This window comes from Lycium barbarum, chromosome 12 (genome assembly GCF_019175385.1).
Source record: "Lycium barbarum isolate Lr01 chromosome 12, ASM1917538v2, whole genome shotgun sequence".
Lineage (NCBI taxonomy): Eukaryota > Viridiplantae > Streptophyta > Magnoliopsida > Solanales > Solanaceae > Lycium > Lycium barbarum.
The window spans coordinates 95075542-95101028 of record NC_083348.1 but is presented as its reverse complement, the minus strand read 5'-3'; the positions used below and the strand labels follow the sequence as shown (position 1 = coordinate 95101028).

Sequence of the window (25487 nt, the reverse complement as noted above, 5' to 3'; positions counted from 1 at the left end):
AAAGGAAGTACCTAATTGTAATTCAATTGACACACACTGCGAATTGCTTTTGCCATTTGTTTCTTTTTTCCGTTTCCTATTTTTGTTTCTGTTTTCTTTACATTTCATTTCATATTTTCTTTTATAAGAAAAGAAGAAAATTTTGGATATTTAAGGAAAGGGAAAATAATTATAATAAAATATTAAATTGTTATTTCTTCATTCTAAGAATTATTTTTTGTAAACATATGTTGGAAATAATAATTCAAAATTGTAGGAAATCAAATTTGATTAGGAATTGGTATTTTAATCCATGTCTAGTTAGGATTTATAGTCAAATTAGTATAGGAATAAGTTTTCCTGTTTTGAGTTAAAGCAGATTTCTTACTAATATAAATAGAAGTGCTACAAGCTATTTTCATAACAAGAGAAAACAAGAGAGAAAAAGAGAACAAGAGAAAACAAGAAAGATTGTAGAGAGCGTTTAGAGATTCATAGAGTTTATCAATAAAATATTTTCCTTTAAATTGGTATCAGAACTTCTGCGATTTTGATAAAGAATCAAATAGGTTCCGCTGATGGCAGGCGGCTATAACCATATATGCCGCCCGTCTGGCCAATGAATATGTTGGCAAACGTCGGGCCAATGATATATGCATGAACAATAATCATGCTGAGAATGATTGGAAAACAATATTGCAGGTTTCAAGAGGTGCAAACAAATTTGCACAAGAGGAAGGAACAAACTTCTCTAGAATTGGAAAAGTGGGTTAAAAAAAAGGGTTGGTGACAAGTGCACCAACGGGGTTAGAGATAACTGCTTCAACAAAAATTTGGTATTGGTGACAAGTGCATCAACGGGGTTGAAGGCAAGTGCTTCAATGAAATTTAGTGTTGGTGACAAGTGCATCAACAGGGTTGGAGACAAGTGCTTCAACAAAAATTGAAGGTTGGTGACAAGTGCATTAACGGGATTGGTGACAAGTGCATCAACGGGTTTGGAGACAAGTACTTCAACAAAAATTTGTGTTGTTGACAAGTGCATCAACGGGGTTGAAGACAAGTGCTTCAACAAAAATTTGGTGTTAGTGACAATTACATCAACGGGATTGGCGACAAGTGTATCAACGGGATTAGAGAGAAGTGTTTCAACAAAATTTGGTGTTGGTGACAAGTGCATCAATGGGGTTGAAGACAAGTGCTTCAATAATTGGAAGATGGTGAGTGGCGGTTGACGAGAAAGTGCTTCAACAATTAATGGGTTGGAAACAACTACCTCAACAACTTGAAGATGGTGACAAATAGATCAAGAATTAGATATACAATTTTGAATTTCAGGAGAATGTTGGAATAATAATTCAAAATTGTAGAAAACCAAATTTGATTAGATTTTGGTACCTTAATTCATGTCTAGTTAGGATTTATAGTCAAATTAGTATAAAAATAGGTTTTCCTATTTTGAGTTAGAGTACGTTTATTGCTATTATAAATAGGAGTGCTACTAGCTATTTTCATAATAAGAGAGAAAAAGAGAACAAGAGAAAACAAGAAAGATTGTAAAAAATGTTTAGAGATACATATAGTTTATTAATAAAATATTATCCTTCAATATATAGCTGATAAACTTATTGTTTTAATCTCAATTGAATTCATAAAAATAAAATAAAAAATTATCGATGTATCCACGAAAGCATCATGAATTTTACCGTGAGTTTCAATGGCCAACTTTGGGATACAAGGGCGCAAGGTGCTCACAACTCACAAGTTATCCAAGTTAAAACTCAAATTCTAACTTAGGTTTTTAAATTAGTTAAATGCAACTTACAAATGATATCCAACAAAAATAACACAAATACTACAATTTATAAATCTCATCAAAAGGCCACAGATATATTTTTTTTTTTTCAAAAACTAATAAACCCTATACAACTTAGGAAATACCAAAGTGTCTATTCATCATCTTTAACCATGGCACAAGTGAGTTCTGGGACTCAAAGCTCTGTAGTACAGTCCAACGAAATGGCTGAAACTGTGCCAAATCAAAACCCTCTGCCAAACATTCCTCAAAATGAAGCTGAAAAAGGAGGCCAAAAAAGTAAGTTCTTGGTCTCGTTGTCCAGTTTTTTTTTTTTTTTTTTGCTGACAAGTGCTGGTAGAGATAGCATTTTTGTTTTAGCTGTTTGGTCTGTGGGTCTGTAAAACCCAACAGCCTAGAAAGTATTAATTGTTTTATTTAACTTGATAGGTGATAAATTTTGAGCTTTTGTATACCTCATTTTTTTTGTGGTTCTGTATGTCGAGTTGGTCTGCTTTTTGTTCTTTTAATTTTGGGAGCATCACTTGTGTGTCTTTAGTTTGTTATGTATGGATGCTCTTCAAAAAACTTAAATACAAAAAGAGATTTCGTTGTTCCTAATTCTTTCCTTAAGGGTAAAAAAAACACTTTTTGTAAGCAGTAGAGAAGCAATCATGGTAGTACTGGGAGTTTTTTTTTTTTAATTTTTTTATTTGGGTATCTGATGTTAAGAACTCACTGGTGCGACTAATCCAAATTTGTGTGGGGTAGGGTCCCTTAGGGGGTAGAGCTCTTCCTACCGATAGGTTCTCCCTTCCTAGGGGTCGAACCCCAAACGACTAGTTGACGGTAGAGGGATTCCAACCATCACACCTTATCCCTTGCTCCGGTAATGGGAGGTTTCCTTGAATGGGTTACAAAGGAAATGAACTGATTTAGAAGCCTAGGGTGCTGAATAAATAGGATGATGCAGCCTAACTGCTACTCCTTGGAAGGTTTTTGTTGTTTTTCGTTAAAGAATTATTTGAAGAATCAGGGGTCTGACTTATTTGGTTATGTCTGCTAGTGTATATATCATGAAGTATGTAGTAGGTTTCCAAATTAGTTCTCTGTTTTCAGAAAGATAATTGTGTATATGTTTTGAATGGAGACCGACCATTCAGATCTTGCTGTTTAGTCCTTTTTTTTTTTTATAGAAGACGGACAAAAAATATTTTTGGTTAACATGTTTGAAACTCTTGGAACGTAATGTGTTTATGATACTAGCTCCACTTTGACTTGTTACTTGTCATTTCTTGTTGTAGATATTCAGGAGGAAAACATGCACAAGAATCGCCTGCAAGAGTTTACCCAACGATCATCTCTAGATCGTCCTGTTTATCACACTCACAATTTAGGCACTCAGCATGCACCCCTCTTTAGATCCAGTGTTTTGGTTGATGGATTTTGGTATACCTCTCCTGGCGCATATTCACATCTAAAGGCTGCAGAGCAGGAAGCTGCGAAAGTTGCCTTGATTAGTGCGAAAGAGAAGGAGAAAGAGAAGATGAAACATGACGGATGCCCTCTTGTTCGTGAGGTATGTTGTATTATCACAATATTTATGGCATTTAGTTTTATAAGAGTCTAAATGACTTCTATCTTAGTTGCGAGGTGGTTTTCTCAAAGGAACACTTTTCTTTAAGGCACGTTTGATTTTTAAGTGACGTTCACTTTTAGAAATGGACTTTGAATATTATTATTTCTTTGGGCAGTGTCATTAGGGTTGGATATTTGGAGGTTAACAAGGTTGATTCATGATCATCCTGAATTATGGCACTGTTACAACAACAACAAGCCCAGTATAATCCCACCATGTGGGGTCTGGGGAGGGTAGAGCGTACGCAGACCTAACCCCCACCTTGAAAGGTAGGGCCGCTGTTTCCGAAAGACCCCCGGCTCAAGAGAGGAGAACAAGAGAGGAAAAACAAGACAAAAGGTCAGATAGGACCAAGCATATCGAAAACAATATGAAAACAAGGAATAACAAAAGCGAGAAAGTCATGGTAGAACAATCCGGAAAGAAAGAAGCATTAACTACTATAGATAAATAAGATAATCAAAGTACAACGGTCCAACAAATATAAGCAGCAATCAAATGCAGAAATCAAATAACAATAAACAAATGAGCAGAACTCCAACTACTATGGTGAAAGGATAAGCCACTTAGCCTTCTATCCTAATTTGAGTCCTCCACAACCTCCTATCTAAGGTCATGTCCTCGGTGAGCTGAAATTGTGTCATATCCTGTCTAATCACCTCTCCCCAATACTTCTTCGGCCTCCCTTTGCCTCACCTGAAATCGTTCATAGCCAACCTCTCACACCTCCGCACTGGGGCATCTGTGTCTCTCCTCTTCACATGCCCAAACCATCTCAGCCTCGCTTCCCGCATCTTGTCCTCCACCGATGCCACTCCCACCTTGTCTCGGATATCTTCATTCCTAATTCTATCCCTCCTAGTGTGCCCACACATCCACCGCAATATTCGTATTTCCGCGACTTTCATCTTCTGAACGTGAAATTTCTTGGCTGGCCAACACTTCGCCCCGTACAATAAAGTCGGTCTAACCACCACTTTGTAGAACTTGCCTTTAAGTTTTGGTGGCACTTTCTTATCACATAGCACTCCGGAGGCGAGCCTCCATTTCATCCACCCTGCACCAATACGATGTGAAACATCGTCGTCGATATCCCCATCTCCCTGTATAATAGACCCAAGATACTTGAAACTTCCTTTCTTTTGAATGGCCTGGGTACCAAGCCTCACTTCCTCGTCAGCCTCACGCGGTAGGCCACTGAACCTGCACTCCAAGTATTTTGTCTTGGTCCTACTCAATTTAAATCCTTTAGACTCCAACGTCTGTCTCCAGCCCTCCAGCTTATCGTTAACTCCGTTGCGAGTCTCGTCAATCAGGACTATGTCATCCGCGAACAACATACACCAAGGCACCTCACCTTGTATTTGTCGCGTCAATTCATCCATCACCAGGGCGAATAGAAACGGGCTAAGAGTTAATCCCTGATGCAACCCCATCATAACAGGGAAGTGCTCCGAGTCTCCTCCTACCGTCCTTACCCTGGTCTTAGCTCCATCATACATGTCCTTTATCGCTCTAATGTACACCACAGGTACACCTTTAGCCTCCAAGCATCTCCATAGGACCTCTCTTGGCACTTTGTCGTAGGCCTTTTCTAGGTCAATGAATACCATGTGCAAGTCCCTCTTCCGCTCCCTATACTGCTCCACCAATCTCCTTACAATATGAATGGCTTCTGTAGTCGAGTGCCCCGGCATGAATCCAAACTGGTTCTCTGAAATAGACACATCTCTCCTCACCCTCATTTCCACCACCCTTTCCCACACTTTCATAGTGTGACTTAGCAGTTTGATACCTCTATAGTTGTTGCAGCTTTGAATGTCTCCCTTGTTCTTGTACACGGGAATCATTGTACTCCACCTCCATTCTTCCGGCATCTTCGCTGTCTTGAAAATGACATTAAACAACCCAGTCAGCCACTCCAAGCCTACCCTGCCTGCATTCTTCCAAAATTCCCCAGGAATCTCGTCAGGTCCGATCGCTCTTCCCCTGCGCATCCTACGAACATCTCCCTTAACCTCCTCAACCTTTATACTCCTACAATATCCAAAGTTGCGACGCCTATCCGAGTGCTCCAAGTCTCCCAACACAAAGTCTCTGTCCCCTCCTTCGTTCAAGAGTTCATGAAAGTATGACTGCCATCTCTGTCTAATGCGAGATTCCTGTACCAACACTTGGCCATCCTCGTCCTTGATGCACTTCACTTGATCCAAGTCGCTTGCCTTCCTCTCTCTCGCCTTGGCGAGCTTAAATAGCTTCTTATCCCCACCTCTGTCCTCTAGTTCTGCATAAAGTCGTTTAAAGGCTGCCGTTCTGAATTATGGCACTGATAATGTTGTAATATGGGATGAAAGTCTCTTCTTTCTCCAACTGAACAGGTCAATAGACGAAAAGCATGAAAGTTATAAAATGAATAAAAAACATACTCATGCCCTTCATATAAGTAGGTGTGTACCAAGACATTACGGTGTTGTATTCATTTTGTAGCTCTATGACTAATCAGAAATTCATTTTTGATCTATCCTTGATCAGTTTAACATGTGAATATTGAGGAAGGATTCTGAAATATTTTTCTTTATCAAGATCTTAAAGAGTACGATGATATGCAGGTTTCTGTCCCAAATCTTATCTCAGAGTATAAACAGTCTCCAAAGTACAGGCTAATAATTACCAACCAAGTACAAGTTCTTCCAAAGAAGATTTTTTTACTCTCTACATGTTTACTCTCGGTTTCTTTGTCTACTTTAACACATTCAAATGTGTGTGTATTATTTGTGAAAGGTTTTTTGATTTTTGATTTCAACTATAAATTCCTATAATTTCACAGTAAAATCATTTATACTAGATTTTTCACTAGAAACCCAGAGCTATGTTGCTCGGACCCTTCACTTTTGCCGCCGTACCCGTGTCCGACACGACACGACACGGGTTTGGGTACGGAATTCGTGTCGGATCTGGTCAATAGAGATCGGATACTTTGACCGAAATTCATGACCAAATTAAAGAAAAATTTTGAGATTATGATTTCTCAAGATAACAAAAAGTAGAGATTTGAAGACATGAGATGGCATACCTTCAATATTATGTAGAAAATTTAACTAGTTTCTCGGAGCACGCAGTCTAGCACCTAGTAGAATGGAAGATTGAATCACATGTCTGGTACAAACTACATGTAGGTGTTTCCACAAAAAGCTCTCATAATCTAGGCATATTCTTGTAGCTATATTATTAGAATTTTGAATTATTTTTGCCGAATCCCCGCACCCGGATCCGTACCCACGAATCTTAAAATTTAGATCATGCCGAGTCCGACCTCTAGATCCATACCCGAGTCCGAGCAACATAGACCCAGAGAGAGAGAGAGAAGAAGGGGGGGGGGGGGGGGGGGGGGCGGTACCAAGAGAAGTGATAGACTATTTTTCTCTAGCTGTCCTGCATTGTGACTTTGGACATTTATGGTCACTTTTAAGATGTCATGGATGTATAGGGCACATTCTAATTTAAAAAGTTGGTTTATTTTTTATGGATTGTTGAAGAGCCAGAGAAAAAGACTTAATGGAAAAGCTTTCAGTTAGAGCTGTTGTACTAGTATGGTGTTTGGATCTTAGATGGGCACATTCTGATTCAAAAAGTAGGTTGATTTATTCATGAAGTGTTAAAAGAGGCAGAGAATGAGACTAATGGAAGAGCTTTCAGTACTAATGTGACGTTTAGATCTTAGGTCTAGCATGACTGGTTCATCGTTTGTATAGTGACTGAAAATCTAAAACTTTTGCTCCAAAGATCAGTTAATCCAAATCTGTTTCAACTGTAGGTTAAATCAACCCTATTAAAGTTTTTTAGATCCATTTACACCAAAGCTGGAACTGCAAGGTGTTCTCTGACAGTCTGAATTATATATCTCCTTTATATTACTAATACTGATTTTACCTTGTGTACTTTGTCTAGGATACTGTGTTTTGCAAGTCTATCATGAATGAGTATGCTGTTAAAATGAACCTGGAGAAACCTACTTATCAGACAGTTCAATCTGTGGCTATGCTTCCTGTATTCAAGTCTACAGCGGTCTTCAATGGTGCTTGTTATACAGGAGAAACTGGGAAAAACAAGAAAGAAGCTGAACAGTTGGCAGCTCGAGCAGCGGTTTTGTCTATCTTAGGTTAACCGCCAAACCCCTTTTGGAAAAAGGAAGGGGATCTCAATATCCAATCTTTCAGGTGTTTGCTTGTAACGAAGTGTTAACGTTTCTTCACTTCTTTTGCAGAGACTGATTCTGACACTGTGATGTTGGAGATCATCAAGTCTAAGCGCAAGCTTTATGCTGTACTAGGTAAAGTTCAGGATACAGGTGATGTTAATGCTGGCGTCATGCCAACGGAACTTGTTCATCCAGTTCATGTGGATAAAAGGAAAGAAGCTGAAATTATTGAAGGTTCTGGGGAAAGGACTAATACTGGTCTTTTGGCATATAGTTTGGGACAACCTAGTGATGTTCAGGCACCAAATCAGCTTCATGTATTTAAAAAACCAAAATCAGCATCTTCACCAGTGGAAGTGGCCCCTCCCTTAGTATTTGTGGCCCCTGTCCTGGATCCATCTTTGGTTTGCTCGACTTCCAGAAAGAAACGGCGAAACAAGAAGAAAGCAAAGAAAGATGTGCAAGCTGACCCTCAGTAAGTTTACAAACTTGTTAGAATGTATCTATATTTGTTATACATGTCCAGGTAATTGTATAGTAAGTAAACATAGAATGCTTTTAAAGGTTGTGCCATAATTAGGTTTGCTATTAATTAGGAACGTTTTTGTTTCATGGAACTTAAAGTCCTGTATAAGATGTCTGTTCTATGTTCACAACCAACTAAATGACTGCTCTGTTCATTTTTTTTCTTTTCAGTCTATATCCCTCCTTTTTCCCTTCATGGTTGACTAAACCTATCTGTTTGCCTCCCAGTATTACATTCTCCCACGTCATTTGGTCGTTACAATTTCTTCTCGACTCTAGCAAGTTGATTTCTGGTCAAACATACCTTATCAAGTCGTAAGTCTATTAGTAGACCACATTATAAATATCTTATCGAGAGGACCACAATAGTAAAAATCTTTTTTTTTTTGGATGAAGTAAGAGGTTGTATTGAAGAGGCATCAAGAAGATGCAAGAGAGTTACAAAGAAAATAGATGATAACTCCAGAATTGCAAAAAAAACAAATGAGATCTGGGAGTTAAAACCTATAGCAAAAACTCAAAGCTGTTAAGCTATTGAGAGGGAGCTAATGAAATCTACTAGGGAAATCACATCAGTTACAGGGAAATATTTGGTCCAACTAAAAAGATTCATCAGACTTTTAGATTTCAAGGAGCAGTTAGGAGTTGAAGTCCCATCAAAGCATCTGTCGTTTCTTTTCCATCCATATACACCAAAATATACAAGCTGGTATCATTTGCCAGATACTGTTAATGAATCTATTCACTTTCCATAAGCTCCAACTTTCAACTGCTTCCCTCCGAGTGGAGGGTGTTGACCAGCTAATGCCAAAAACTGCAAGATACATGGACCAAATTCCTACTGCCACAGGGCAGTGTAAAAACAGATGGTTCACTGTCTCTTCTTTAAGATGGCACATGAAGCATTTGTTCGCTATTTGAAAGCCCCTCTTCTTGAGATTGTCTTGAGTGAGAGTGCCATATAGGAGAGCTGTCCAGAGGAAACACTTGATCTTTTGGGAGGAGTTTGGTTTTCCAGACCAGTTGCCATGGCCAATAATCGGTTAAGCATTTGGGATATTGAGTCTACTGTAGCCTGCCTTGACAGAGAAAATTCCTTTTCTTGAACCATTCCATTTGAGAGTGTCTAGGACTTGAGGATTTACTGATGAACCTTCCAGAAGATTGAATAAATCAAACAGCACCCAATTCCCAGTCTTGCAAGTTTCTTCCGAAGTGTATGTCCCAAATGTTGCCATCCCTGTTTCTTGCAACTGTTGAATCCTGATCTGTAGCAATTAAGAAGAGCCTATGATGATACTCTTTCAAAGGAAGATTGTGCAACCACCTGTCTTTCCAGAATTTGACACTAGTACCATTCCCAACCCTGAAAGACACCTCTTGGAAGAATTCATCCTTCAGGTTGTTAATATGTTTCCAAGGTCCCACTCCATGCGGAGCTCTGGTCTTCTTGGTGCACCAGTTGTCTTGTCTCCCACATTTAGCAATAACCACCTCCTTCCAAAAGGCCAGTGGTCCTTGGCCGAATCTCAAAGGAAGATTGTGCAACCACCTGTCTTTCCAGAATTTGACATTAGTACCATTCCCAACCCTGAAAGACACCTCTTGGAAGAATTCATCCTCCAGGTTGTTAATATGTTTCCAAGGTCCCACTCCATGCGGAGCTCTGGTCTTCTTGGTGCACCAGTTGTCTTGTCTCCCACATTTAGCAACAACCACCTCCTTCCAAAAGGCCAGTGGTCCTTGGCCGAATCTCCACCACCATTTCAATAGCAAACTCTTGTTATGTTTGCTTAAGTCTCTCTTATGCCTAGTCCTCCTTGATCCTTAGGCAGTAGAACTTTTTCCCATTTCACTAAATGGAATTTATGCTCCTCACCATTCCCTTCCCAAAGAAAGGATCTTCTCAGTTTGTCCGGTTTGCTCAGCACCTCAATAGGCATAGGGATAAGGGAGATAAGGGACATAATGGATCCAAAACACTGTCGATGAGTGTTAGCCTTCCTCCCATGGACAGGTACTGCACTTTCCAGTTCCCTAACCTTTTCTCCACCTTTTTATCACTCCATTCCACACTTCTTCTGCTTTAGGCAAACCTAGATAGGTTGCTGGAAAAGAGCCTATTTCACAAGCCATTATCTCTGCATTCAATTTGGGCACTGTATTCACTAGATAAATCTTGCCCTGAGATGATTTCAAAGAGCATAATGGTCAGATTTAGGAATTGCACTTGAAGCTTTTCTGCCCCACAAAATATTAAAGTGTCATCTGCATAGAGCAGGTGAGAGACACTGACAGAGTGCTTTGGCCTGCTTTCCACTTTGAATCCCTCAATCCAGTGATTGAGAACTGCTTTGTCCAGCATCTTGCTCAGATCCTCCATGGCTAGTAGGGATAGAAAGGGGAGAGAGGGTCCCCATGTCTAATTCCTTTCCGGGGAGAGAAAAAGCCAATAGGTGCTCTATTTACCAAAATAGAGTACTCGACAGTGGTGAGGCTGTATTTAATCCATTTGATCCATCTGCTCCCAAATCCATTTTGACTCAGCATAGAGAGTAAGTAAGACCAGTTGACCTTATCAAATGCCTTCTCCACATCCAACTTACACATAATCCCAGGGATACCACTTTTGAGTCTTCCATCAAGCATTTCATTGGCAATTAGTGAAGCATTAGTGATCTGACTATTCTTCAAAAAAGCATTTTGTTCTCCTGCTTCCAAATCACTGCTTTTAATCTTTTAGCTAAAACTTTAGCAAGTATCTTGTAGACACTGCCAATGAGACTAATGAGCCTGAAATCTCTGATATTCTGAGCTCCCTTCTTCTTAGGAATCAGAGCAATGAAAGAGGCATTGCTTGATTTTACCATGTGGCAATGCTGATGAAAAATGATTAAGAGCTCCCTTAACATCTGCTTTAATAAAATCCAAGCACTATGGTAGAAGGCCATTGTATAACCATCTGGGCCTGGGCTTTTATCTGGGGCACAAGAGAAGATTGCAGCTTTAACCTCTTCTTCTTCAAAATTTCTCTTCGGCAATGTTTTTTCAGCACGAGACAACCTATAAGACTATCAAATCTTACTTCAGGCCTCCATTGTTCTTCCTCTGTGTACAATGCTTGATAGAATCTTAGAATTTCAGCTTTGATTTCATCTTTGTTTTTACAAACATCATCTCCAATCAGTAGCTTATGAATGTGGTTAATCCTTTTTTGAGAGTTAGCTACTCTGTAAGAATTTTGTATTCACGTCCCCTTCTTTGAGCCACAAACATCTGGACCTTTTCCTCCATGAGATGTCCTCTATTTTAGCTATTTTCCGTAGCCCTAGTTTTAATTGAACTGATCTGTCTTTCTCAATTTGTGTCATGAGTCTTCCTTCTGCTGATTGTTCCAGGATTGATAAGTCATCTAGTATCTTGCCTTTTTGAACTTCCAGCTTCCCAAAATTATCTCTGTTCCAACCAGTAATATCCTTCTTCAGGTTCCTGAGTTTTTGCATCAGGATGAAATCTGGACTGCCTCTAACGGAATAACTTTGCCACCACTCTTTGATCTTTTCAGGGATGCCTTCTACTTTAAGCCACATGTTCTCAAACTTGAAGTAAGAAGGGTCTGAATCCCAATCTCCGCATTCCAGCATAAAAGGTCTATGATCTGATAATACCCTAGGAATAACTGCTTTATGGCTCAAAAGTTAGTCCTACCACCTCTTTTATTTTTAGCAACCAAGTTTGGTAATCAACAGATCCTCTTTGCAGGGTGCCTGGTGGTATGTTGCCAGTGGATCAAGTTCCTCCCTGCTCGATGGAACAGTAAGTTTCTTAGGCGATCAATTTGTTCAGAGGTAAAGGGAACTTCATGAACCTTGTTTAAATTCTGTTAATTTGCAGGGTGCCTGGTGCTATGTTGCCAGTGGATCAAGTTCCTCCCTGCTCGATGGAACAGTAAGTTTCTTAGGCGATCAATTTGTTCAGAGGTAAAGGAACTTCATGAACCTTGTTTAAATTCTGTTAAAACCATGAAACACCAATTATGTTAGCTGTGATTAATTCATCTGTTGGAATATGTTGCAGGTTTCAAGTTTTGTTGCAGTTGCAGTAATCAAGTCCTATGTCTGTTACCATAACAAGGCATGAATGTATGTAAACTTACATAAGTAGTTAGTCCTTGTAGTAAGTTGGTGCGGCCAGTGTCCGACTTGTTCAAAACATGCTACTTTTGCTGTCGTTGTGGATAGTTTCTTTATGGTTTGGTAAAGTACCTGTGACTTCCCAATTTTTGGTATACTTTACTTCCTATGGCGTTTTCTTGCATTGTTAGCCCTAATGCTAATTGTTAGCTCAAGAGGTGAGGGTTATCCAAGACCGTATAAGCAGGACTAAATCCATGTCCCACAACCGATGACATAACACCCTCTACACGCTCGGACGTGCCAACTGAAGTCTGAACAACATAAGATGGGGGTTCAACATTGGGTAAACCAAGAACTGGGATGGGTCTTGTTTTGATACTATGTTAAGAAATGGACCTTGGGGTTTGATTCAACCTCAAAAGCTAGCTCATGAGGTGAGTATGCTCAAGACCATATAAAGTCAAGAGACTAAAAATCCACATCCCACAACTTATGTGTGATATTAGCTTGGGTCTGACTTCTGAGCATGCATTTTGAGGATAATGTGCTAGCTTCTTCTTCTGCTCTGTGTCTTTCTATAAATTTTGTATTTTGAGCTGTAGGTTGTTTCTATCCTGATACTATGCCCCAGAATTAAACGAAGAACGAGAAAGCATACTGTAGATACCAAATTTTCCCAACGTATTTTGTTCTTCCTCTATGATTAAAAGCCCCCTAACTTTAGGCTCCTAAATAGTCCATTCATTGGAATAGCAACAAAATGGAATAAAGGATCCATATCTAGTGCTCGTTTACGTAAAGGTGAAAATGTTAAATCGTTAGAAAAAGACTGGCCCTGCTGCATTTGGTTTTCAACAGATTAAATACGTATTATGAGCTTTTTCTTTTTGTTTGACAAGATTCGTCTCTCATTGATTACTCAAAAAGTATGTGATAAGAAGAAACACCCTTGTGTGCATTGGCACGCTATATGGATCTGATGCATAGGAGCAAGCAGTGATGAATTTTCTGTTACAATACAAAAATCAAGGAATTTATGTGCTGGAGAAAGTTATTTACTTTCGTGTAGGTGTGTTCATGGTTTGGTAAAATACGATCCAAACCGGAAACTGAACCAGACTGATTAAATAAATCGATATTTATTTGGGTTGGGTTTGATTTTAAGTTTGTAAAAACCGATAGTATTTGGTTTAGTTTTGATTTAACTACAAGCAAACCGCAGAAAAAATCGAACCGAACCGATAAATTTTATACATACATTTTATTATTATATATATACATATTAATTTTTATAAATACTTTTAAATTTGTATACTTTTTAAGCAGAATTTTATTTATCTCTAATAGGCTAATGAACTTTATACCTTAAGCTCATTTTAAAAGAAGAAATTCAGGAATTCAAACTCATTTATTCAAAGAAATAATTAGTATGAGATTTATTTTTTATATTTCTTATAAACTTTATTCACTTAATTAAAACTTATAAATCCTAAGATGTTTTCTCCATAATCCAAGAAAACTACCACAATAAAAGGGTGATAACGAATTATAAGTTGGAAAATGATAGAAAGTTCTATCGTAATTGTAGGAAAAAAAAACGAAAGAGAGAAATACAGTTTAATTTTTCTTACGAACCGAAAAACCGAATCAATCCGAACCACTGCAACCAAACCGATGAATGTAGTATTATATTTGGTTTGGTTTTGTTTTAATAGTTCTAAAAACCGACTAGGTTGGTTTGGTTTTTGTTTCATTTTTTTGTGCGGATTGCCCTTCGAAGGCACTGGCCTTTAAATTTTGCCCCTCAAATTGGTGCTCTTTAATTTTTTCTTTTCGCCTAATACCCCAGGGTTTTGGGTTCGAGCCCCAGCTCAGTAAAAAAAAAAAAAAAACAGAGGTTTGTGGCAAAGTTAGGCCTATTCGGGCAAAAGTTAGACCTTAAGGCAGATTTGTCTTAAGGCAAACTTTTACCCAAAATTAAGCTTATTCGAGCAAAAGATAGGACTTAGGGCAGAGATTTGTAAAATTTCAACTAAGTAAAAAAAAAAAATTGCCTTAAGGCAGAGTTTTGCCTTATGCCTTAAGCCATTTTGCCTTCTGGTGAAGGCAAAACTCTACCTTAAGGTAGAATTTGAAACTTTGCCTAAGGTAGCAAAACTCTGCCTTATGAATCTAAACTCTACCTTGTGATTTTTTTTTTAAACAATAATTTGACTGAGTGGGGATTCGAACCCGAAATCAAGAAATTTTTAGTGCAGGAAAAAAAATTAAGGGGAAAGATCACGGATGCAGCCTCAAACAAAAAAAGTTACCCCCCATACCGCCATAACTTTTGTTTCCTCAGAAAAAATTAAAAATATTTACCCAAGATGCCCCCAGTTATAATACCAAAATGGTATATAAATATACTGAGATGGTATCATGGAAGATGCTTCAGTCCTTCTCTTAGTCCTCCGTGATACCATCTTGGTATATAAATATACTGAGACGCAATTATGGATTATCATGTTGGTATACCGTGATGGTATCATGAAGAATTGCTTTAGTCCTTCAATAAAAAACTCCTTTTATGATACCATCGTCTTATATACATATATCGTGATGGTATCATGAAGAACTGCTTTAGTCCTTCAATGAGACACTTTTGAGGACCATGATACCATCATGGTATATAAATATACTGAGATGGAATCATGAAGGACTGTTTCAGTCCTTCTCTTAGTCCTCCATGATACCATCATGATATATAAATATACTGCGATGGTATCACGAAGAGGAAGGGGTTTGGCCGAGCGGTATGTCGGGTAAATACTTTCAGCCGGTGGGGTAGAAGCGAAATAGTTGGGGATGGGGCATGGGCGTGAATATATTTTGTATTTTGGGGGCAATTAGTGATGTTTTCCTAAAAATTAAAGACCACCAATTTGAGGGACAAAAATTAAAAACCAATGCCTTTGAAGGGCAATCGTGCAAATAACCCTTTTGGTTTTAACCAGAAAACGACCCAAACCGGCCCATGAACACCTCCTACTCTCGGGTAGTTATTTAGACTCTTGACTTTTAATGTACGAAAATTTACAGCCCATAACTACCTCTAAGACTTATTTATTAGTAATAGCTACCTTTTTTTTTAATTATATTTGGTAGCTTAATTATTTATCAAATTACCATTTATAACTTGTTTTTGTAACTGTGGTGTATTTCCCTAAAAATAAGGTACCTCTCTTCCACTTATCCACAATCTTTTTTTTTCCAAATATTTTTCTTTTACCTATCAAATCTATTTTCTCCCTCACCCCTCTTTCACTCTCTGTTCCATCTCCTAGTCTTTTAAATTGATTTTCTCTCACCTAGCAAATTTATTTTCTCCGTCACCCCTCTTTCTCTCTCTGTTCCATCACCTACCCTAGATCTCATTTTCTCTTACAAATCAGAAGAATCCTACAGTAGTAGCAGCAGCCATGGTTGACAACGGAGTGAAGCTTTATTAAAAAAAAGCCACGGTCGACGACGGAGTGAAGCCATAGTCAACGACGGAGTGAAAAAAAGAGCTCTAACAACGGCGAAGGACGACGGAGTGAAGCTTTATTAACTAGTCCAATTGAAAGTTTTTATCTCCGAATAACGTCCTTTTTGTAGCAATCTGAGACGACTCGCTTCTTTCCCATGAGAACACCATTGATGAGAATTGTGGAGCTTCATGCCCACCAAGTATTTGATAAAATGTTTCAGTATATTTCAGCGTATTAACAAACATTATATTTAATTTTCAGTATATTTCAGTACATTATTTCGCTGTATTTCAATGTATTTATATTTTTTTGGTGTAAATATAGTGAATGTTTCAAATATAGAGCCTATATTTACTACATTTTGTTTTCACGGCTTTTATATTTCACTGTATTTCAATGTATTTCTGCATTTTATATTTCTAATTTATGAAACCGTTTATGATATATTTCATTGTATTCCATTGTATATACGCATATTACAACTTTATATTTCTTAAATAATTAATCATATTTCACTATATTTCAGTGTATATTTTTTTGTATTTGGAAGTTTTTAGATCTTTTGTGTTTTTAAATTTAAAAAGTTTTAATTGTGATAAAAGTTGAGAGAGATTCGTAAGCTTTTATGGAAGAACAACCGTTATGCGTGATTTATGAAAAGTTTTAAATTGAATCTCATAATTTTATTTTTTTTAAAACTGTTCCATAAATAGGGATATTCTTCAGTGATTTGTGTGAAATATAGTTGATTTAATTTCACTTACTATTTTAAAAGGAAAAAAAATATTATGTTCCAAAAATATAGCCTATTTTTTCTCTCAGAATTTTAAAAAAAAATATGTTCCAAAAATAGAGCCTAAATTTACTCTAACGTGTTTTGTATTTCTCTGTATTTCGCTATATTTCACTGTATTTTAAAAAGGCAAGATACAACTGAAATACAGCCAAAAGCAGCTACGAATTATAAATCTCCAACTTATAGCTATAACTAGTTAGAAACTATTAAAAAGTAGCTATTTGTGTAAATTTTACTTTAATGTATGCCAATGTTTACACTCTCAGGTTAAAAAGACAACCCATAATAAGTGAAAGTACCTATATGAAAAAACTTTAGGTAACAACCAGGTTAAGTTGTACTGATAGAGACATAGAGTGAGAACTTTTTTACACCGCGTGTAATTAAATTATTTTATAAACTCGGGTACTTCCAGTTCCACTGTCATAATGCGAATAATAATCATCTTATTCATAGTAACACTAGCTTCCTTCCCAAATTAGTACTTCTATAATGACCGTTCATCTACAGTTCTACACCATGTGGAAATGACATGACATGAATTGAATATGGCAGAAAATTAAAATAAATTCGACTAAACTAGTTTAATCCGTTTTCATATAGACAGTTAATTATCCGTTTACTTATTTGTTAAACTAACAACAATTTCAATTTAAAAGATGTCACTGTCCATGTGCTGACACGTAGTAGCAACCCATGTTAAAAGAGCAGGATTAAAGGGATCCAGACTTAATCGAATTCATTAAATGTTAGCCAAAGGCCAATCTAATCTCAGTTATGTAATTTATTGAGGCTTAATTAGCTGTCTATTAGAAAATGATATTTGTACATACATATTATCTGCCCCAGATAAGATGCATTCAGGAGCTTAAAAATGAAGATGGTGTTGTATTCTAATTTCTAAAAGGCGTGGTACATGGTGTAAGCACAATACTACTTATTGCATCCCGCTATTCACTTTTATTTATCACGTTTCGCTTCTTAAGAGTCAATTGGACTAATCTTCAAAGTAAATTGAATTAGATTAATTATATTTGATATGTTAAAATTAAAATTTAGATGTTAAAAAATTATAAATCAATTAATATGATGGAAAAAAATCTTAAAATATTAATCAAATTCATATAGCTTGATTTTTAAAAAATGAAACGTAACAAGTAAAAGTAAAAATAAGAGTAGTAGGACATGTTACTGCCTTAAATTAAATGCAAATAAGTAAAACAAAACATAATCTCCTTGAGACAAGGAATTCTGCCCATCTCCGAATGCCAGCTTTGATTTTCACATTCCCCATTTCGTCTTGTCTCTGACAAAACACATAAACATGTGGATGACTATCTTCATCGGGTTTGACAAACATAATTAAACAAATTGCTTAATTTATTAGTAATATCCTTTTTAATGACTAACCAAAATAAAACAATACTATCGGCAATCTCTTAGTTCTCGCACATTAATTTCTCGATCGAGAAATGTCGACATTTCTAACTTACCTTAAGAATAATTTAACACTATCCAATCTATTTTACTTGTCATATTTAATTTTTGAACGCCTCATAAGAAAATATTAATCAAAAGATAATTTGACTAAATTATCCTTATTTATTCTTTGATCTCAATTTAATAATACTTGTTTTCAGCACATTAATCTATCTCCACATTTATTGAGTAGAGGTGAAGGTGGAAACTAATAATTAATTGTATATTTATTTTTTTAAATGACAATTATTTTGAACATCTATTTTTAATAAAGACGACAAGTGAAATCGACGGCAAGGAGTATTACCACAATCTCGTGTTCATGGGTTTTACACATTCCTTTGTTCACTTTTATTAGTCTCTTATACTAAAGAGAACCCATTTTCAAATGAAGAAGATGTATCAGAAAAAGGAAAAGTATTCCGCATAGTAATAGGAAAAAAATGATCTTCGCCTGTTCATTTCGTCTTGCCCTAAATAATTATAAGGAAGAAATTGTTCCCTAAGAGCTTGTCCAGTCCAAATCTTTCAATATTATCTTATTATCAAATAACTATATAAAGTAATAGTAATCAAATTTAGTTTTAAATCATATACGGGTAATATAATAATGCTTAATAAATGATATCTTAAAAGGAGTGTTAAGTTAATACTCTCTCCATTCCATATTAAATAACCTTTTAGGCTTTTTATTTTGTTTCAAAATAAGTGACGTTTTAGGATTTTAAGAATATTTTGGACAGATTCTTCCAAAATTACTCTTGTTTAAATAATCAAGATTCACTAATTACATTTTTTTTTCTAGGCATTTAATTATATAAGCACAATATTTTATGTCAAATGAAATGGTGTTCACATTATATTATACGTAGTATCATGCTAGCATAACTCTTCTCCTACATCAAAACGAGTAGTAGTCACTCCATGAAAATAAATTTTGAAGAGTCAGGTTGTTCTCCACCAACATACTCACTCTCAGATTCAAAAGGAATGTTCAGATCAATTTGAAGTGAAGACCTTTGGTTATTTTCTGTTGTAGCCACATTTACTCAGCAATTAGTTTTAGTTTCACGTGAAGAACTTCAAACCTTCTTTTATAGAATAATTTTGGTGGGAAATGTCAAAAAGTTGGCTCCAATTTTAAAGTTTCATTGAGAATCTAGAATTACAATTGAATTTTTTACATCTTGTGATTTTTGTTCTAAAGTTTCATCTATTAACTATACATACTCCAAAAGATTCATTGAAGTCATTAAGTTTTGTTAGTTGAAGGTTTAATGATACCCCTCATTAATTGTTCATTCAACAAAATTTTTAATAACCTACTACAGTATTACTCAATACTCAATGTTAACTTAAAATATAATTAGGGGTTGGTAAAAACACTCCTAATTTTTTAGGAATGAGCAATTTCTTAAGGAGTGCACATGAGCTAAAAGAGTCACTTATTATGGAATGGAAGGAGAAGAAAGACAAAAAAAAAAAAAGGGGGGGGGGGGGGGTGGGGGGAAGGGAGGGAGTAATGGTTACTTAATCAGTTAGTACTTTAATTTACCAAGTCGTGTAATGCGAAAAAAAAAAAAACCTACTATATTCTGAAAGAACTAAAATGTGTTCCTGAAGGATGGGGTTAAACCCCGACCATTCCGTTTCTTTCTATAATTTCCCAAAAGTAAAAAGATTTCAAGTTTTATATAAACACTGATGAGGTAAAAAAAACTATAATAATCACGTTAATCAATGAATATACTAAAACGTCAAAGTAAAACATAAAAGTTCTTCTGTACTGTGCATAATAATGAATTCGTCAAGATAAGTACCTTACTATACATAGTAGTTTTATGAGAGAGGTATTTAGAAGTAGAAGCAACACAGTGCCACCGTTAGTCAGCAAAACGGGAAGTTGTCTCCATATTAATTAAGGCAAAACGTACCTTTCCTGCAAGCAGGCCAATTATTGGAAAGGAATTCCATGCAACCACTTGATGACTTGAATATTGATCGTCAACTCGGTGCTGCATGCTATTAACAATAATACTACTTGACTGATCCAAATTGTACAGATGTTTATTCTCAGTGCAACCATAAATTTTCTACTCTAATCTTAAGATTGATGTAAAAGCCTATCGTACGTGTTGCATGCCCTCACGATAAGATGGTAAGCAGGGGCGGAGCTACAGTGTTAAAGGGGGGTTAAGGCGAACCCAGTAGCTTTTGCGTATACCCTATATTTGTACTAAAAAAATTTAGTAAAAATAGAGATATTTACTTGCGAACCCATATGCATGCATAAATAAATAGATGGTTTAGTGATAAGGTAGAGGCTAGTGAAGTTCTCTTTTGGGGTGAGAGATGTGGGTTCGAAACCCAATAGTATCAATGTTTTTTGGTTTTGTTGCTATTATAAGCAAGATTCTCTTTTAATTCTTTTAAAATTCCGAACCCCCAAACATCAAATTCTGACTACGCCTCTGAATTGGTAAGATTTCATTTGTTTCAAAGTCAAAGTAAAAGAGGAATGATCAATATTTACATTATAGTTTAACTTTTATACACTGATAATATAAAATATTTTTTACGCTATCAAATCATTTAAGAGATAATTACAAGTAACTTGTAAAATGGCAAGATACCTGAATATAATAGGTGATGACATAATTAAATAAGTGTTCTCTCTCTAACAACTGAAACTGTTAAATGAGATGATCATGTACATCAACATGGTATCAGAGAGATAGAGATCTTGGATTCGAGTCTTACCGTAATTACCCATTATTAAAAAAAATTACATGCTTAGCTCATGCAAATAATTAAATAGATGGTGTATAACGTAAAAATTAAAACTCTTATTAATATTCATTGACAGTGTTTATAAGCTGAGAACATAAGTAAGTTAAAAAATACACTGATCAGACAAAAAAAATCCAAGTGAATCAGGCACCATGTTAAGTATATCTCAATCAAACACAAAGAAATCCTAGAAGAATTTCCAAACCAATCTAGGCTGGAGAAAGTATGTAATATCCATCACTAGCACTTCATTAGCTGGCTAGCTTACACACCTCCATGGAATGTAATATATTAATTAAAATTTAGAGATCCACGTGCTCTAGCTTGGCTTCTCAAGTTTGAAGGAAAGTTGGTACGAAAGAACCCTTCAAGAAAACAAAGTCCATTTTCCAGAAATTGAGACTTATTAATTAACAAGGTATTAATTTGGAATCTGAGACGTGGGTTTTGCGAAAGAAACGCCGAAGGTCTTGCTGATTTCTCCAATTTTTATTTTAACATTAATCACTTATTTCATTCAATTCTAGTCACCTTCTGCCAGCTAATTAATTACTATCAATCTCAAACTATTTTAATCAATATATTGCCATCTATATATACTCTATATCTTAGTCTTACAATTATTCAAATAAGGACAATTGGACCTTTTTACTCGTACACAGAAAAAGCCAAAAAGACAAACAAATTTAGAGTTAGCTATAGCTAGCTATCTTTCTTGTATCCTGTTCTTTGGTCTATACAATTCTTTTATAATATGTCCATGGCACTAGCCAAAGAACATGTTATGAGTGACACAAAAAGGGGCTTGGTGGACAATTATGATCAATATTATGAAGGTGAATTTGGGATCAATGATCATTCTTCCCCAGAGTTATATGGGATGAATGAAGAACCTCCAAAGTCAATTTTTGAAGATGATGAAAATACAGAGAAAGAAAGTCCAAATGTAGCCAAGAATTTTGCTTTAAGCAGTTCTTCTTCACTCTCTACTAGCCCAAGCAGTTCCAATTCTAATGGCCATTCTGTTATTAACTTCAAAGGGGGTTATGGTAATTTTATGCATTCAGCAAATGGATCTTTGTTGAGTTTTGAGCAAAGTGAAAGATTTTGCCCAAATCCAAGAATGAGTGGCAATCAAGTGGAATGCTCAGTTTGGGAAGATAATAATTTGCAGTACCAGAATTTTCTTACTCCTAAGGGAAGTAGCAACGCTAGTCCTCGAGTGATTAATGAGAATTCCAAGAATATTCAACAATCCAACAGCTATGGTTCCAATAACAATGGAATACCATTTGGATGGTTAAATTCTGAAGCCAATGCAAGCACCACTACTCATGTCGAGGAATCAAGTTTCAATAAGCGCCCCTCTACGGTAATTTCATATCTAACCTTATGTCGAAATGTATGATCATCTTATCTTATTCTTTTTCATAGTTCAAACACATGAAAATATTTTTATTTTTTTAGTTGACGGTGAGATTTAAATTTAGTCAAGAGTTTTTGCATGTTCTCACCACATGTTTATGATGAAATTTTACTGCAAAGTCTCGTCGAGGATCCAAAATAGGTTCTCAGGATTCAGTAAAATAAGTTGTTCAAGACCGGACAAAATTAGAAGTACATTTTAATTTGAATTCACTCTGTCAACTCAAAACTCATTATTCTAAATTTTGGATCCATTATTGAATTAGTTATACCCGCTCTAATGTACGTACCTTGAAATCTCTAATTCACCATGATTATGATGCCATACGGTAACAACTATAGTAGTATTATATACAAAATGTTGACTTAAAGAGACGATTAATGCAGGAAGAGAGCATGCAAACAAATAAGAAGCAATGCGCTGCGGCTTCAAAGAAGGGGAAACCAAATAATTCTGTTGCTACAAAGGATCCACAGAGTATTGCAGCCAAGGTTTGCCTAGCTCCTTTTTGTAGTAATTTGCGAAATGCTTGCATTTACTGAAATTGCGTGTTTATTAAGAACAAAAGGTATGTTTGTTTGCAGAATCGCAGAGAACGGATCAGTGAGCGACTTAAGATACTACAAGAACTTGTTCCCAATGGTTCCAAGGTACATGGTTAAATCCTTTACTTCTTTATTACTCCTACAATTTTGTATGTTAATATTAAGGAAAATTCTTAATCCTTGGTTCATGTATATTAATGCAGGTTGATTTGGTCACCATGTTAGAGAAAGCAATCAGTTACGTCAAGTTTCTTCAATTGCAAGTGAAGGTGAATATTTATAAACCTTGTTAGCATTTTTGTGCTTCTGTTTGATTTTTATTCTCTTGAGTTAAGCTCCAATCTTAGTTTCTACTACCACTGCTTTTATTACGATCTAACTTAGTGTAATGAAATTTTATACTATCAATGTAATTTAACTTGTTTTAGAAAATTACTTATTTTATTTTTAAGATTACTTATTTCACCAGATAAGAATATTTACTTATGATTACCTTTCAATTTATTTTATAGTGTAAAAGAATTTTAGTTAAACTCTTGTGAGTATGATTACAGGTGTTGGCAACAGATGAATTTTGGCCGACACAGGGTGGAAAAGCTCCAGATATTTCTCAAGTAAAAGAGGCCATTGATGCCATCCTTGCCACTCAACGAGACAGAAACTCAACCTCCAAGTGATTATATAGTACCTAGCTAGATTAATCTGTTGAAGAAAATGAAGGAATTAAAAGGGTTTCACAAATAATTGAAGTAGCGCAGCAATGGCTTCAAAGGAAATAGAGTTCCCTTTGGAGGACTAATATGGTGGTGAAAATTTAGCCTTAATTTGTGCATTCCGAGCCATACTACTACTTATCAGAGTTTTTTCTTTGATTAACCATGTATTAGAAGTCATCTAAAAGCTAAAAAAAGAAGAAATTTTCTTTGTTTTAGTTCGTCTTTTTTGTCATGCACTCATGCTTTATCAGTTTGTAATATAGGGATTTTTTATTTTTTGTAATATAGTGATGGAATTTAGGTTATGGAAGATGCTGGCTATTATCGTTACAGTGTTTTTTCCCCTCCAATTACGTCTTTCAAAATTCAATTTTTAGCTCTCTCATATTTGGAGTGAAGAAATTCCTAGGAGTAACTAGGAAATATGAGAATACAAGGCGATAATTGACTTATTGGGACAAAACCAAGATTTATACAAATCCAAGACAACGAAGAATCTTACTCTCAAGTCTCAACCAAAATACGACGGGTCATTTGCACAATTGTCCTTCAAACGCACTCGTCTTTAATTTTTGCCTCTCAAATTGGTGGTCTATAATTTTGACCCTTGCTAAAAATTCCTTGATTTCGAGTTCGAACTCCCGTTCAGTCAAAAAAACAATTAAAAAAAATGCAAGGTAGAGTTTGAATTCGCAAACAAAATTTTGCCTTAGAGGTTTGCCTTCAGGCAATTTTTTTTTAAAAAAAATTAGTTAAAATTTTACAAACCTCTGTCTTAAGGCTTAACTTTGCCCGAATAGGCCTAATTTTGGGCAAAAGTTAGAACTTAAGGCAGAGATTTGCCTTAAGGCATAATTTTGAGTAAAAGTTTGTCTTAAGGCCTAACTTTGTTACAAACTTCTGCCTTGTGAAATTCCATTTTTTTTTTTACTGAGCTGGAGTTTGAACCCTAAACTTTGGTATTAGGCGAAAGGCAAAAATTAAAGACCACCAATTTGAGGGACAAAAATTAAAGACTAGTGCTTTGAAGAGGAGTGGGCTACTTAAATGACCCATGTTTGGGGCATTGGAACAAAAGTAACCACCAAAAACAAAAAGTAACAATAGTACTTTTGCGCACAAATTTTGTGCACAATAGGATTTAACTGTGACGGTCATTAAGTCCTATTGCGCACAAATTTTGTGCACAATAAGGTTTAGTTTTATTTTTCCCACACTTTGTACAATTTCAAAGTTTTGAAATTCACGTTTTTTCATGTTTTGACCAAAGATTAGTCATGTCTTAAAACTTCAAAATATCAATATTTTATATAAAACTTGATATCTTTTTCTGCGAACAATAATGTAGCTCAATACATCAAGTATACCGAAACGTTTGAATCGTCATTTTAGGGGTTGTAAGGTGCCCGGAAGTAAGTTTTGTTTGGAAACTTGTTATCGTTAGGTTTAAGTGTTTTATTTTATAAGGTTTTGATTCAAGCGTTTTATTATTTAGTCAAGGTATTACTTTATTTCGAATATGTCGATATTTTTTTCATCATTAATTTAGGAAGTTGCACGAGTTATTAATAAACGATAATAAAGACTAAGATAACTAAGAGCCCGTTTGGATTGGCTTATAGCTTAAAGCTGTTTGCAGCTTATAAGCTGCTTTAGATAAACTAAGTTAAATTGGTCCAATTATTTTTTTGAGCTTATTTTAAGCATAAAATGACTTTAAGCTGGTCAGCCAAACACTCAAAAAAGCTGAAAACAGCTTATAAGCCAACTTATAAGCCAATCCAAACGGGCTCTAATTATCATTAAGAAAATAATACCATAAAAATATAACATTAACATAATTCGTTACTATAAAATATATAATATTATGTTTATATAGAATATATAATATTAACATAAAAAGACTAACAAATAATTTTAGTTTTAGTCATTAGAAAAATTTACTACTATT

The 25487-nt window shown here is 35.7% G+C and overlaps 2 protein-coding genes across 3 annotated transcripts; both read left to right on the top strand.

Moving 5' to 3' along the window:
• The first annotated feature begins 1821 nt into the window (after positions 1-1821).
• On the top strand, positions 1822-12415 carry LOC132621863 (double-stranded RNA-binding protein 3-like). 2 transcript variants are annotated; one of them, XM_060336329.1, is made up of 7 exons: positions 1832-2074; positions 3079-3353; positions 7362-7572; positions 7678-8086; positions 11899-11952; positions 12031-12116; positions 12214-12415. In XM_060336329.1, the coding sequence occupies exons 1-6, from the start codon at positions 1948-1950 to the stop codon at positions 12086-12088; spliced, it is 1134 nt and encodes a 377-aa protein (XP_060192312.1). In that variant the 5' UTR covers positions 1832-1947; the 3' UTR covers positions 12089-12116; positions 12214-12415. The 2 variants fall into 2 exon arrangements, with proteins under 2 accessions (XP_060192313.1, XP_060192312.1); XM_060336330.1 differs by lacking the exons at positions 11899-11952; positions 12031-12116; positions 12214-12415 and adding an exon at positions 11702-11771 and having other exon boundaries at positions 1822-2074.
• An 8959-nt stretch (positions 12416-21374) lies between these two features.
• LOC132623396 (transcription factor RHD6-like) lies at positions 21375-23824 on the top strand. The gene is made up of 5 exons (XM_060338142.1): positions 21375-22221; positions 22662-22766; positions 22860-22925; positions 23024-23089; positions 23375-23824. The coding sequence occupies exons 1-5, from the start codon at positions 21604-21606 to the stop codon at positions 23495-23497; spliced, it is 978 nt and encodes a 325-aa protein (XP_060194125.1). The 5' UTR covers positions 21375-21603; the 3' UTR covers positions 23498-23824.
• Positions 23825-25487: the final 1663 nt, after the last annotated feature.

Excerpts from the sequence above, each read along its gene's own strand:
- LOC132621863 (XM_060336329.1), top strand. The coding sequence starts at position 1,948 with ATGGCACAAGTGAGTTCTGGGACTCAAAGCTCTGTAGTACAGTCCAAC. Across the intron at positions 3,354-7,361 it reads GATGCCCTCTTGTTCGTGAG|GATACTGTGTTTTGCAAGTC; the intron begins GTATGTTGTATT and ends TACTTTGTCTAG. Across the intron at positions 11,953-12,030 it reads CCTCCCTGCTCGATGGAACA|GGTGCCTGGTGCTATGTTGC; the intron begins GTAAGTTTCTTA and ends GTTAATTTGCAG.
- LOC132623396 (XM_060338142.1), top strand. The coding sequence starts at position 21,604 with ATGTCCATGGCACTAGCCAAAGAACATGTTATGAGTGACACAAAAAGG. Across the intron at positions 22,926-23,023 it reads TTGTTCCCAATGGTTCCAAG|GTTGATTTGGTCACCATGTT; the intron begins GTACATGGTTAA and ends ATATTAATGCAG. Across the intron at positions 23,090-23,374 it reads TTCTTCAATTGCAAGTGAAG|GTGTTGGCAACAGATGAATT; the intron begins GTGAATATTTAT and ends GTATGATTACAG.